Consider the following 14,615-nt stretch of genomic DNA (forward strand, 5'->3'; position numbering starts at 1 on the left):
GCTGCACTCCCGGAAACGCAATGTGGCTTCCGGAAGACTAGATCCACCACTGACATGATTTTTGTCTTAAGGCAGTTGCTAGAAAAAAGCAGAGAGCAGCGCACAGACCTTCACATAGCCTTCATTGACCTCAGTAATGCATTTGATACTATCAACCGTGAGATGCTCTGGAAACAACTTTCCAAACTTGGGGTCCCACCCAAGTTCCTCACCATTCTACAGCAGCTGCACAATGGGATGCAAGCCAGAGTCACCACAGGAGAACTTCAGTCAGAGTTCTTTAATGTATATGTTGGGGTGAAGCAGGGCTGTGTCTTGGCTCCAGTCCTTTTCAACCTCCTTCTCTCTGCCGTCACTCACCTTTTTCATTGTGCCTTAGGACACAAGGATGGTGTTCTTCTTGAATACTGCCTTGATGGAAGCCTCTTTAACATCCGGAGGTTGCAGGCCTACACTAAGACCAAATCCTGCTGCATAGCTGAACTACAATATGCTGATGACTGCGCGATTCTAGCACATAGTCCTGAATCCATGCAGCACGCCCTCAACACAATAGCCAGTCTTTACCAATCCTTTGGTCTTCAGGTTAACATTAAAAAAACTGAAGTTATTTCACAAATCTTCTCTCAAACCTCTCCACCCCCCAGCTTCCATATAAATGGCATCCCACTTAAAAATGTAGATCAGTTCACCTATCTCGGTTCAACTCTGTCCTCTTGCTGCTCCCTTGATATGGAAATACACACCCGTATCAAAAAAGCCTCTTCATCATTCGGTCGCCTTTGTAGTAGGGTTTTTGAAAACCGAAACCTGAGGGTCAGCACCAAGGTTGCTGTTTATAATGCCGTGTGTGTCTCCACCCTATGTGTGTCTCCACACACAAATAATGCCAATTTGTGTGTTTCACAAATCCACGACAAAGACCAACAGTGGAGAGCCGAGAGACGCAGACAAAGACACCAGAGGGCAGCCGGGGCTCCTCTGTCCTTTGGTTTCCCCTGCTCCACCTGCGGACGAGTGTGCGGCTCAAGGATCGGCCTCAACGCCCACGAGAAGTGGCACCAACGGCAATGTCGTTGACCCCCTCCCCAACTCCGAAGCAAGCGTCATCATCGGAAACGATGGACAGCTATGAGATGAGATGAGTGTGTGAGTGTGTGTGAGGGTAGCATGTACAGAGTGAACGGCAACGGTCCTAGTACTGAGCCTTGTGGTACGCCATACTGAACTTGTGATCGATGAGACATCTCTTCATTTACTGCTACAAACTGATAACGGTCAGATAAGTATGATTTAAACCATGCTAATGCAATTCCACTAATGCCAACATAGTTTTCTAGTCTATTTAAAAGAATGTTGTGGTCAATGGTGTCAAATGCAGCACTAAGATCGAGTAACACTAATAGAGAGATACAACCACGATCGGATGATAAGAGCAAATCATTTGTGACTCTAATGAGAGCTGTCTCGGTACTATGGTACGGTCTAAACCCGGACTGGAAATCCTCACAGATATCATTTCTTTCAAGAAAGGAACACAGTTGTGAGGATACTGCCTTTTCTAATATTTTTGACAGAAAAGGTAGATTCGAGATCGTCCTGTAATTGACTAATTCTGTACGATCAAGTTGCGTTTTTTTAACAAATGGTTTAATCATAGCCAGCTTAAAGTTTTTTGGCACGTATCCTAGAGACAAAGATGAATTAATGATATTAAGAAGAGAATCTATGACTAAGGACGACTTTACTGTCATTAAGCCCAAACTTGAGGCAAGAAGCATCCACTGAGAGAGCCTGCAAGTCGCCAACTCGCTCGACTGATGCCAAAGCTAGCATGGGGTGGTCTTTAGTGAAAGAGGCGGTAACACTTTATAATAACATTAACAGAAGTTATTAGTTAATGATGAACTAATCATTTACAAAACATGACAATACATTCATAAATGGTTAATAAGTGGTATACTAACATTTTATAAATGTTTTGTTAATTCAGTTATAAGTCATTTATAAATTATTAGTTAATGAGGATCTAATCATTTACACAGCATGACTATATGTTTATAAATTATTAAGTGGTATGCTAATGATTTACAAATGTGTTGTAATCTTTAAAAAAAATGTAAATCATGAAATAAGTCAAACTGTTCAATAGTAGATGGTTGATTAGCTGATAAATTATTTATCACTTATAAATCATTGCAGTATTTGTCAAAATTGTTTTAGTATCATTATCTCAATAAACAATGGTTATACATGAACAAATGATGAATAAACCATCAGTAAATGATCAGTATATAATTTATTGATGTATATTTAAGTTGTAAGCTTGTCTGTGTTCAAAAGCACAAACATGCAGTTTTGCTAAAGCAGTCATTTTAACCTTGGTGCTGCATTATATATTTTACGACGTTGAGTGCATTAAGTGCATTAAGGGACAAAAATGTCCACTCTAAACACTGCCATAAAACTATTATATATTTATAATTTTTTCCACTTTTACTGAGTTAAATCTTTTAACCAGCATCAGTCCTCATCATAACTACCAAATATTTATTTAATTTCAGGATTTTAACCCTTTAAATTCCAGTTTTGGTGCCGATACCATCAATTTGTATAAGAGGAAAAAACACAAAAAATGTATTATTTTCCATACACTAAATGCAAAGAGAAAACTTTAGCTTTGGATTATCACAGTCTTGAATATGTCAAAGATTAGTGGCAAAAAAAATTCTGGTGCATTTAAAGATTTTGTGTTATGTCAGATTTAAAAAAAAAATCACACAGCGCATTAAGGACCAAAAATGGTAACATATTAAACACTGTCTAAAATATTATATATTATAATTTTTTTCACTTTTACTGAGTTAAATCTTTTAACCAGCATCAGTCCTCATCATAACTACTGTTGATGTAAAAATCTTGCTTTCCCCTGTTGTTTAATTTCATGGAAACAGACACCAGTGATTTTGCAAAGAGATCTCTTATTTAATTGGGTTATAAAACATAGGAGGAAGAGACAATGGACCAAGCTAAGGTCTAATTCAGCTTCTCAGTCACCTTCTTTACATTTCCGTCTCTTCCTGATTTTCGGACAAACAGGGCTTGGTTTTTATATCCCTGACCAAGGAAAAAACTACATCACCATAGGAACACATATATTCAGCAGAAGAACATATGGTTTCCATTAACGTTGGAATGTATTCCCCTTATGCTATGCATATACATTTCAGTCCAGCAGCACACTCAAGTCCAAAGTCTCCCAAAGTCTCTCCCACATATTCACAAAATACAATGAGTACAAATAATTATGAATGTATATAAAGAGTATAAAAGAGATACATAATACTACTAATTATGAATATTAATAAAAAGTAATAATAATACTAAAAACAACAGTAAATGATGAAATTTGAGTCTTCACTACCAAATATGTATTTAATTTCAGGATTTTAACCCTTTAAATTCCAGTTTTGGTGACGATACCATCAATTTGTATAAGAGAAAAAACACAAAAATGTAATTATTTTCCATACACTAAATGCAAAGTGAAAACCTTGGCTTTGGATTATCACAGTCTTGAATATGCCAAAGATTAGTGGCAACATTATTTTTGGTGCATTTTTATTTTTTGTGCTATGTCATATAAAAAAAAAAAAATCACACATCGCACGTTAAGGACAAATTTGATCCCATATGAACCCATTAAAATATTAATTTTTGAACCCACTGCCATAATATCATAAAATAATAATTTCTATTCAAAATATTTACTTTTTACTGTTTTCCACCAGTTGGTACCATTTTTCATATAATTGACATACTGCAAACATTTTCCTTCTACTAGGTTACTATAACCTGTGCCTGTCTCCATACACATCATGCAGACCTAGGGTACACTTTGCGAGCTGTTGCGTAATGTGTCGGTCCGGGTGTCGTTATCTTGGGTGGCACGAAGCGGAGCGTCTCCGCGTTGGTGGGTGACCAGTGGAGTCCATTTTTGGATGTCCACATAGGATCAGCTGTCTCCTGTGTGTCATCCAATTCCTCACTCTGAGTTGAGTCAGATGAGGAGTCAGAATCCGATGTCAGCTGAATCTCCACATCCTCATCTGACGCGCTCTCCGTTTCACTGCCATCAGACTCCGGTTCGCTGTCTGGTTCAGTAAGGTAGTCCACTGCTTCGGTGATCGTGTAGCTTTTCTTCATCTTGTCGAGTGTGAAATGGCCGCACCAAAGAGGTGCACAGCTTTATAACTTTTGCATCAACCACACTTGTATAAACACTGATTTCTCAACTAGTCTAATCCAAAACAAAGGCAGACTTTGTTTTGGATCCGTCGTAGCTACATCTTTGTGTTGCCGCAAGATGAAAGGTGTTATTATTGTCTAAGGACTGACTGCATGGCTGTGTTTGTGCCTCTACGTATGTGAGAAATGATCAATTTACTTTGAAACATAGACTGCTAATAAAACGAAGCTGTGTCAAAGGTTCATGTCTGTGCGTAAAATCCGCATGAATCAAACAGAAAGAAAACAATGCAGTGAGAAGCGCTTTCTCTTGCTAAATGCGCGCGCTCACACACACTCTCACACTCACACACACACACACACACACACACACGCACGCACGCACGCACGCACACACACACACACACACACATCCTACACCACCGATACACAGAGAGAGAGAGAGAAAGTGTGTATAGGCTAAAGGGTAAAATATGACCTTCAGGATATTGTGATTTTTGTCCTGTTATATTTAGGCCCTACACACACACACACACACTTTTGTCAACGCAGACACACATTGCTCTCAGACATCCACACATACTCAGAAACATAATTTTAGATCATTGAGCCATTAAAATGCTTCATAACAGTCAATAGTGCCCCTTGTGGAAACCAGGAAAATAACGTGCATTTATTTGCTTCAAAATGAAAGGATGTTTCAACATAAATCATGATTCATGTATTAATGACAGCCCCAGTTTTAAACGACGTTTTAATGGGTTTCAATGGGCCATTTTTGGTCTTTATGGTGCTGAGTCTTGCTATTTGATCTACACAGTGTGTGTTATACATATTTTGCAAAATGAGATGAATTTTTTTAATTTATCCAAAAAGTCACAATTTTGCCAAATTACATACCTTTGGCATTAAAACAGCCAAAATGATCAAAGAAATTAAAATGAAAAGGACCAAAAATGTCCTAATGCAACATAAAGGTTAAGAAGAGTAATTTATTTGTTTTGAAGTGGATAAACATTTATAAATCACTTACAGTCAGGTGATTTCAGTGGGTTATGTTAAATCCTTTATCTCATCAGCACAGACTTGTGTTCTGTGTGGGATCTAGTGCTAATGTGAACCGGTTTGACCTTCCATATCAGGTGCACAGCAGTTAAAGAGTCCATGTGTGTTAGTGAAGACAGCTGTCTATACCCTCACCAGTCAACACTTACACTGCAGTACAAACTACAAAGTGTCCAACAACTGTTATAAATTATGTGTAAATGCATGAATAAATCATTTACAACACCTTTTGCATCCCCCCATCTAAAGTGTAAACTATTAATCACTGTTAAAAGGACTATTATACGGATATACATATATATATGGTATAGCATACCACTTATTAATAATTGCAGTCAACAGCACATTCCAGGGCCCAGTTTATGGTCGGGCCCCTCTCTGTCCGTACTGGATCTTGGTGGACTAACACAAACAAACTGTCCAACGCCATCAGATAGAGATGCTAGGACAACAGCCAGACAAGAAGAAGAACTCTAGTACCAAGTCTGGGCAGGACAGGACTTCTGATTGGTCCACATGCAGTTTCTGTCCTTCACCCATCTAGAGACTAAATCTTAGGATGTTGGCTTGTGACTGCCAAAAAAATTCCTAAGGACCTCCGGATGCAGTAGCAGTGGGTGAAAAAAAAGCCACAATGATCCATCCAAATCCATTCATAACTATGTTTTGAAACCTCAAACCTGATGTAAACAATACACATTCATTTCATACTTATTCAGATAAATAAGTATTCTCAGTGCCAGCTGTTTGTAATGCAACATCTTACACAATTCCAGCTGTTAAAGTACAAATGAATGAAAGCATAACAGTTCAATCTTTTTGGACTCTATTTGTTTAGAATATTGCCAAAGCTATTCTGGTGGTGTTTTGGAAAGTGGGAAATGTATTGGTATAATGAAATAACACACAGGTGTGATGATTAGATGAGTGTGTGCAAGTGTGAGCCAGAAGGGTTTTTGGAAAATTTAGTGCAAGGTGACTGATATGGTGACAGTTCGCCCCCCCTCACGGCGTGACCTCACGGCTTAAAGAGGTGAAGGCGGAGGCTTAGGAGGAGGGCTTGGAGATGGCGACAGGAGATGGCAAAGGGATGGTGATGGCAGGCAGTGGAGGAATGGTGAGAGATGGACAAGACCCCGACAGCGATGATCAGCGCCGCCACTCCCACCACGCGCATCACGCGCTGTGCGTAGGGCACCAAGTGCTGAGGGGGCACCAAAAATAGCCTAATGAAAAAAAAATGTATAATGCCGATATTATTTAAATATATAATAATATTATTAGGCACATTTTAGCCATGTATATGTAACAAAAAAGGGGGAACAAGATAATTTAATTGCTCTAGTCTAGAAAGTAAATAAAAAGTTAACCTGGCAAAAACAAACGTTTTTTTTCTCGGGGTCGGGGTGGGGGGCATCATAAAGGAATTATGCTTAGGGCACCAAAATGGCTCGCAGCGGCACTGGCGATGATGGTATCCGTCTGAAGGAACAGACCCAGAGCCCAGTGACGACAGCCCACAGTGGAGTCAAGGGAGGGAGGAGCCAATGTGGCGTGCCGGCTAACATCAACAAGGCGACGACCGATGGAGGCGGAGCTGGTGGATCCCAGGGCTCAGACGGAGAGCCGATGGAGAAGAGCATCATCGCTGGCACAGGGGGCCTAGGCAATGCCACAGCGATGATCGTCTGAGGAGGAGCCAGACTGCCCGAGGACTGAGGCGATGCTGGTGTGATGGAGGACCGAGGCATACCCGAAGGGAAGGAGGAGCTGCTGCAGCTGTAAGAGTGGAGGAACGGAGCGTTGCGGAAGAAGATTTAAACACACCTGTTTCTAATCTGATCGTAAATCAGAGACTATTTATGCAGTGCAACTGTCCAAGGGGGAGCGGGTGGGACGAAGGAACCCAGTGAAGTCGAAAGGCCGAGTGTGTCTGGTGGAGCCAACAGATCGATGGGCCGAGACAATCTAAGGCCGGAGGCGGAACCACTGGATCTATCCGCTCAGGCGCTGATGGTGGTTGTAGGATCTGAGGCTTGACGTGAGTGCTTGGCATTGCAGGATATGGCAAAAGGCTGACAACTTCCAGCAGAGGCTGGGCTGGAGAACTGGGGATGGAGGCAGATGAAGGCTAGACAGGGTTGAAGGTAACACAACATTGTCCTGCAGATGTTTGTTCTATCTAAAAACAGCAATGAAGGCCCAGAAGAAAGATTCAAACAGTGCATGGTGCTGTCTTGGAACAGCAATGAAGAATTCGAAATGGGGTGGGAGACGATACCTCCGCACTGAAGTCAATCAGCCAGTCCTCAGTCTCAAATTCCACCAGTGTGCCCTCGGTCACTGATGACGTGGGTTCACACCCCTGGTCAGACTCACTGGGGACTCCTCTTCCGGGGCGAGGGTCAGCTCTGGCCACTTCTCATTGGGCTCTGGCTGACGCGGCTGAGGACACTCGCGCATTTCCTCTGTGTTGGAACAGACTGTGGGTCCGGCTGTATTCTGGACCGAGTATATACACTCTCCAGACACCAGATGATAGCCTCCCTCCAGTTCAGCCCAGAGGTGTCTGTACAGGGTGATGGTAATTCTCCCCGATCCAGAACAGTGACTTCAGGGTCTCGTCGTCAAAGGGGCTGGTGACAGTTAGAATGTTAGGGTTACTAATGATAGTAAGAATAAATAACTCATCAGAAATGAAATCCTCCGCTGGATCAAGTCGCCCCTCAAAATGAAACCGAAACCACAGTCGTGCTCTTCTTCTGAGGTAAATTCTTCTAGGATTATTCCTTACCGCATCCCAAAATTATATAAAGTAAATTATTCTAATAAAACTTGATATGCTTTATCGAGTTGATGTGGGCGTTGACTTTGCATTGGACCACCTCAGATCACTACCATATGAAAAGCACACGTAGTGTTCGCATTAGTGGTAATGATTTCACACGAGAACGACTGGCATCTCTCTCTTTTCATACCGATTAAATAAAAAGAGAATATCTGTTTTCATTTAGATAATTTAAAAGCAGACACTTAAATGTTTCTATAGATATATTGCTCATGTCTTTGTTGTCACGGTAGGTGGCTGATAACAAAAGAGCATGATGAAGGAGATACTCAAAATAGTCTTTAAATGAAAATACCACCAAGGAAACACACAGGAGATAACTTGAAGAACTGAATAGCACACTCAAACACAGACGAGACAGGACAATTAACTGAACAAAACAGGGAGTACTTATACTAGAACTAAATGAGGGAGCTAATGAGTTAATTAACAAGGGCCTTTATTTTACAAAAGCACAATGTTTTGTTTTGATTGTAAGTAGACACATGTAAAAATAGATCATTTACACTTTCGAATGAAGTATTGCTTTTAGCTGTATGACCATAAATTGAGTAGTTTAAGATGATTTCACTGCTATGTGAAAAAAAAAATCCAACAGAACGTGCCGGCGTAAAAAGTTGTATGCACTTGTGAAAAGAATGCTGTAAAGAAGATGCTATGAGGATGAAGAAAGAACTTCTATGAATTTCTACTACCAAATAAAAATTTGGTTTGACCACTCTTAGCCTTTAAAACTACTTTTGTCTTATCTTCAATTGTGGAGTTTTTGAGTAAGCTTTGCAGGTAGATTTCTCTAAATGTCTTGGAGATGTTTCTCCAGTTCTTATGGATTTAGTCCGTCTCAGTTTTTGCGGTCTCATGTAAGTCAGTGATGGGGATATTATGGGGATATCTGTGGGAACTGCACAAAAATATTACCAGATTATTACAATTAATGGCAAAAAGGAATGTTTGGAAATGTAAACTGATATTTCCTACTGGCACAATAAAGCAAAAGATATACATTTTGCTCCTCAATGAAAATGCCACACAGTAAATACTGTCATGGATACTTCCAGTGTAGACACTTTTATTAATTTCTTATTTTATTACTGACTCAAGAACACAAATAACTCACCTGCAGTTAAATACATTTGAATAATTTAAAGTATTGTGCGAAATTACTGCTTAAATACTCTTTAAATCCATTTCCTAGGTGATTATGCACAACTCGCTCTTAAAATTGACTTTTTGGAGAATGGAATCTACAAGATTCCCATTATAATCACAGACTCTGGTGAGATACCGTTGTCCAACACCTCGTATCTGCAAGTGAAGGTCTGTCAGTGTGATCATAATGGAGACTGCACAGACCAGGAGCGCATCGTGACCGCAGGGATCAGCACAGGAGTGATCATCACCCTCCTGCTCTGCATCATCACCCTCCTCAGTGAGTCACAATGATCATTTGCAGGGTAAATGTGTCAAATAATTGTCTTAAATATAATGACACAAAGCAAAATACCTTTCTTGAGCTTCACCCTTTCAGTGTCAATGCTGAAAAGGAAATGTTTTGTTCCATTTGCATTAATAACGTTCTCTCGGTGTAGTCCTTGTGTTGTTGTTCGTTGTGTGGATGAAAAGGAGAGATAAAGAACGACTGGCCAAGCAGCTGCTGATTGACCCAGAGGAGGACATCAGAGACAACATCCTGAAATATGATGAAGAGGGAGGAGGCGAGGAAGACCAGGTACTGTCCACTAACTCTAACCGGTTCATTTTAAACTAAAAAGGCTTTTAGCATTTTTAAATTTGAATTAAAAACTTTTAGCTCCTTTTTCTTGGTACTACAGTAATGAAATACATCAGAGGGGTGACCCTTCTAAATTATAAGGAGGGTGGAATACTTTAAATGTCATCAGCCTCTCTCCACAATATGATTTAAAAAGATACCTTTATATTGTATATCATTTGAGAACATAACAAAATCATTTGTGTAACCATATAGTGATTGGTACTGAGGACGTAGTGATTTTTGATCACGTCACCTAAGGTCTACTTATGAGTGTATCGGATGATTCCTCCCTCCTTTTACCTCAGGCACCAAATTTCACCTTAACAGTTTGAACATCATGAAATTGTGTGGAGTGGTGATGGCACAGAGTCACATTCCAGTAGTTGTTTCCCCACTGGGCTGGGGTGTGCTGAGCATCTGTTTGAAGCCTAGAGGGTCAGATGGGGCATCCTGCTCAAATTTGCCCATTGGCCTCTGTTCATCATGGCCTCCTAGTCATCACCATAAAAACTCATTGGCTCATGGTCTCCTCTCCACCAATAAGCTGGTGTGTGGTGTGGGTTCTGGCACAATATGGCTGCCGTCGCATCATCCAGGTGGATGCTGCACATTGGTGGTGGTTGAGGAGATACCCCCTTCTATGTAAAGCGCTTTGAGTACCTAGAAAAGCGCTATATGAATGTAATGAATTATTAGTGTTATTTTGAGTTTTTTAGAATTATTAATGAGATTGCAGTCCTACTGGCAAAGGATGCAATCGAGCCGGTCCCTCCAGCGGATATGAAGACCGGCTTTTACAGCCCGTACTTCATTGTACCCAATAAAAGCGATGGGTTACGACCTATCTTGGACCTGCGTTTCCTGAACCGGTCCCTTCACAGGCTGCCGTTCAAAATGTTTACGCAGAAATGCATTTTCAAGTGCATCTGTCCCCAAGATTGGTTTGCAGCGATTGACCTGAAGGACGCGTCCTTTCATGTCTCGATTTTCCCACGACACAGACCGTTTCTTCGCTTTGCGTTCGAGGGACGGGCATATCAGTACAAAGTCTTACCCTTCGGGCTGGCCCTGTCGCCCCATGTCTTCACGAACGTCGCGGAGGCGGTCATTGCTCCCATGTGCGAGCGTGGTGTTCGTGTCAACTACCTCGACGAATGGCTTATCCTGGCCCAGTTGAGAGAGCAGTTGTACAAACACAGGGACATGGTGCTCAGTCACCTCAGCCACCTAGGGCTTCGGGTCAACTGTGAAAAGAGCAAACTCACCCGCGGGCAGAGGATCTTGGACTCGATCAACATGACAGAGGCCAGTGTCCAGAGGCCTCACAGAGGCCCGTGTCCAGTCAATGTTGAACTGCGTGAGCTCACTCAGACGCAGAACAGCAGCAGCACCACTGAAACTTTTTCAGAGGCTCCTGGGGCATATGGCATCTGCAGCCGCGGTAACGTCGCTCAGATTGCTTCATATGAGGCCGCTCCAACACTGGCTCCATGATCGAGTCCCAAGATGAGAGTGGCTTGTGCCGGGTCCAAGTGACCCCGCATTGTCGCCAAACTCTCAGTTTGTGGTCGGACCCTTCGTTCCTGCGGGCAGGTGTTCCCCTAGATCAAGTGTCCAGGCATTCTGTGGTCTCCATGGATGCCTCTGCCATGGGCTGGGGGGCCACGTACAATGGGCATGCAGCTTCAGAACTGTGGACGGGGCCGTTGCGTACATCAACCGCCAGGGTGGTCTATGTTTCTGCTGCATGTCACAACTCGCCCACCATCTCCTTCTTGGAGTAAGAAGCATCTGAGGTCGCTTCGTGCCGTTTACATTCCGGGCCTGCTCAACTGTGCAGCTGACCAGCTCTCACGGCAACAGGTGCTACCCGGAGAATGGCGACTCCACCCCCAGCTGGTCCAGCTGATTTGGAGGCGCTTCGGGACCTCACAGATAGATCTGTTTTCCGCCCCGGACACGTAGCACTGCCAGCTGTTTTACTCCCTGACCGAGAACCTGCTCTCTCAGAGATGGGGCACCCTATGGCACCCTATGGAACGGAGGTTCTAGGTGACCTACCCCAAGCGGTAGTTGACACCATCACTTCTGCTAGAGCCCCCTCTGCAAGGCGCCTATGCGTTGAAGTGGAACCTGTTCGTCGAGCGGTGTTCTTCTCATCAGGAGAACCCCCGAACTTGCTCGATCAGAGCCGTGCTTTCCTTCCTGCTAGAGGGCTTGGAGCGAAGGCTGTCTCCCTCCACCCTTAAAGTGTATGTTGCCGCTATCGCCACACATCACGATGCAGTTGAAGGTAAGTCATTAGGAAAGCACGACCTGATCGTCAGGTACCTGAGGGGGGCGAGGAGACTAAATCCGACTAAATCCTTACAAAGCCCAAGGCATGCCCAGCCCCCTAGGAATGTCACTTCTTCCTGGGCACTGGCACACGGCGCCTCTCTGATAGACATCTGTAGAGCTGTGGGCTGGGCGACACCTAACACGGTTGAGCCGGGTTCTTCCTGTGTGCTTGCTTCAACCAGCCGGTAACATGAAGTTCCCGCTCTAGTGTCGGCTTGCTGTGCCACTCCCCTCCACGGAGCGGATACGTGTGCTTTTTTGCTCCAGTCTAGTTGGCAAACCCTGTGAGTTCCACCGCACCCCTCCGGCAGTCGGATGTTGCGGAGTGCCCAACACCAGGCCTAGTGCTCGTATGCTTGTTAACTTGTGCTAGGCTGGGTTTCATATGTGGTGATCCCTGCGGCGATCCCATATGCGTATTCTTCCACGACCAGCTCCCTGTGGTGAGCCTGTGTCTTTCCCTTGGCAGAGTCCGCTCTGCCGTCACTGTCTGGTGTTACCTCCTCCTTCTTAGGCTGGAGCCACCCCAGTGACATTCCATATGTCGCACTGCCCCTCCGGACAGTCCATATTGTATTCTCCACATGTTACCTCCCTTCGGGCAGGATGTGGCTCCGCAGTGTCCCTCTCCCCTGGAGAGTGTTTCCCAGTGTTATCCAAGAATTCCACTGTGTAGGGTATAACGGAACAGCATTTCAAACTCCCTCTACGCAGGCCTTCCGCCCCAGCCAGTTGGGGGTCTGAGAGTCTTGCGTAGGGCGCTGGATGTGGCAGCAACCGTGGCGTTTTCCATAGTTTACATCGAACGTGAGCGACTGATAGGGAACGTCTCGGTTACTAATGTAACCCTCGTTCCCTGACGGAGGGAACGGGAGACGTAACGTCCCGTCACCACGGTTATTGACCATTGCTGTACGGCCGAACACGTCTCGGCTCATGTTGAAGATTTTATTATTTAGAAAATAAGTAATTTAACTGTTTTTATAAGTAATTTAACTGTTTTTTGTACACTATTATTTCCTTTCTGTCTGTGTATGTCTTTGGGTGACTTTGGAACCTAAGAGCTGTGTGGTTACAGCAGAGAATTCTATTTCAGTAATGTCACATGGTACAAACTATTTCTCAAAATACCTATAGAATGTATTACCATATTTGGGAGAAGGATGTAGGTATATACGTTTGCTGGACAATCTCTCGGCAGGGGCTCTTTCTGCAGAGGGTCTCTCGGCTTTGTTTGTTAATAAAGTCTAATATTTCTGGTATCGAAAATCTCTGAAGTCATTTCCCTGAAAAGAAATAATTAAATCACAACAAATGGCGACCCAGATGGGACGTGGCTCAGGAGCTGAAGAAGCCACGAAGGGCTCGCTGGTGACTTACACAGACAACAGTGGCCGCTGTACTTTGTGAGCAGTTTTGCTTTTGAATAAGGTATGTGTTAGTCACCAGTGGCCCGGATGTGGTAAGAAAAAGCTTCTCCAAATTTAAAGAACTTAAAAACTGAGATGTTTGATACCAGAAATAATTGCATGCATTGTCTTTGTAAATGTCAAGTAGTTGGTAAGAGCTCCCGATAGTGTTTGCTAGTACTTGTTTAATCCTGAGTGGATTCTATAACTACTGGGGATGCTGATTTAGCGCTGAGAGTTTTGACGTACGTACGTAAAGTTCTGTGTTTGTTCAATCAAGAGGGCCTTGAAGGATGATGAGCAAAAAGCATGCACACAGAGGGTTTGAATTTATTGATAAGGATATCAATTGGACTGTGGGTTCTTGTAAGTGGGCCTTGATGGATACAAGAATAGCATGAACACAGAAGTAGTTAGGTCTTATTTCACTCTGTTGTGTTGAGGAAGTGAATCACAGAGGTTTATGGAATAGGATAGTTATGTCTTACTTGTCAAGTGGGCCTTGATGGATGACAAGCGTACTGATATAAGGATATCAGTTATTGATGTTTTATACCTGTAAGTGGGCATTGATTGATACAGGTGTAGTTTAGCTTATATAGATGGTTGATCTGCAGACATTTGTAATGTATTGTTCAGATCTGACAGAGTAGAAAAAAAAAAGTGTGTGAAATCATGTTGGTGTGCCTGTAGGATCCTGTGTGACTGTGGTTGAAAATAAGTGACCTCTGACCCTGGCTGCTTGAAGGGACAGAGAACGTGTGAATGACCAGTGAATGAAGGGGACTGAAATGGTGTGTATTAGAAAAAAAAAAAAAGAAAGAAAAGTAAGGGAAAACAATTGTTCCAAGATATTAACTATAAAGAATATTATATAAAACAAGTTAACATAATAAGATATATGTTTAATCAATAAATGTAATGATATATT

The 14,615-nt window shown here is 42.8% G+C and overlaps 2 protein-coding genes and 1 long non-coding RNA gene across 5 annotated transcripts in view; 2 read left to right on the forward strand and 1 right to left on the reverse strand.

Annotated features, from left to right (window-relative positions):
- The window catches only part of LOC309512029, a 276,593-nt gene that overhangs the window by 108,530 nt on the left and 153,448 nt on the right, over nt 1-14,615 (reverse strand). The window lies entirely within an intron of this gene.
- Nucleotides 1-14,615, forward strand: part of LOC309512837 (polyunsaturated fatty acid lipoxygenase ALOX15B-like) — a gene marked incomplete at its 3' end in the record, with an annotated part of 178,256 nt that overhangs the window by 43,183 nt on the left and 120,458 nt on the right. The window lies entirely within an intron of this gene.
- LOC309512835 (cadherin-2-like) overlaps nt 1-14,615 on the forward strand; it is a gene marked incomplete at its 5' end in the record, with an annotated part of 62,602 nt that overhangs the window by 32,905 nt on the left and 15,082 nt on the right. Inside the window, 2 exon segments of the mRNA XM_082188559.1 lie at nt 9,357-9,590; nt 9,751-9,890. Coding sequence (XP_082044685.1) covers nt 9,357-9,590; nt 9,751-9,890 — 374 coding nt within the window.

Source organism: Leuciscus leuciscus (genome assembly GCF_965113295.1).
Source record: "Leuciscus leuciscus genome assembly, chromosome: 13".
Classification (NCBI taxonomy): Eukaryota; Metazoa; Chordata; class Actinopteri; order Cypriniformes; family Leuciscidae; genus Leuciscus; species Leuciscus leuciscus.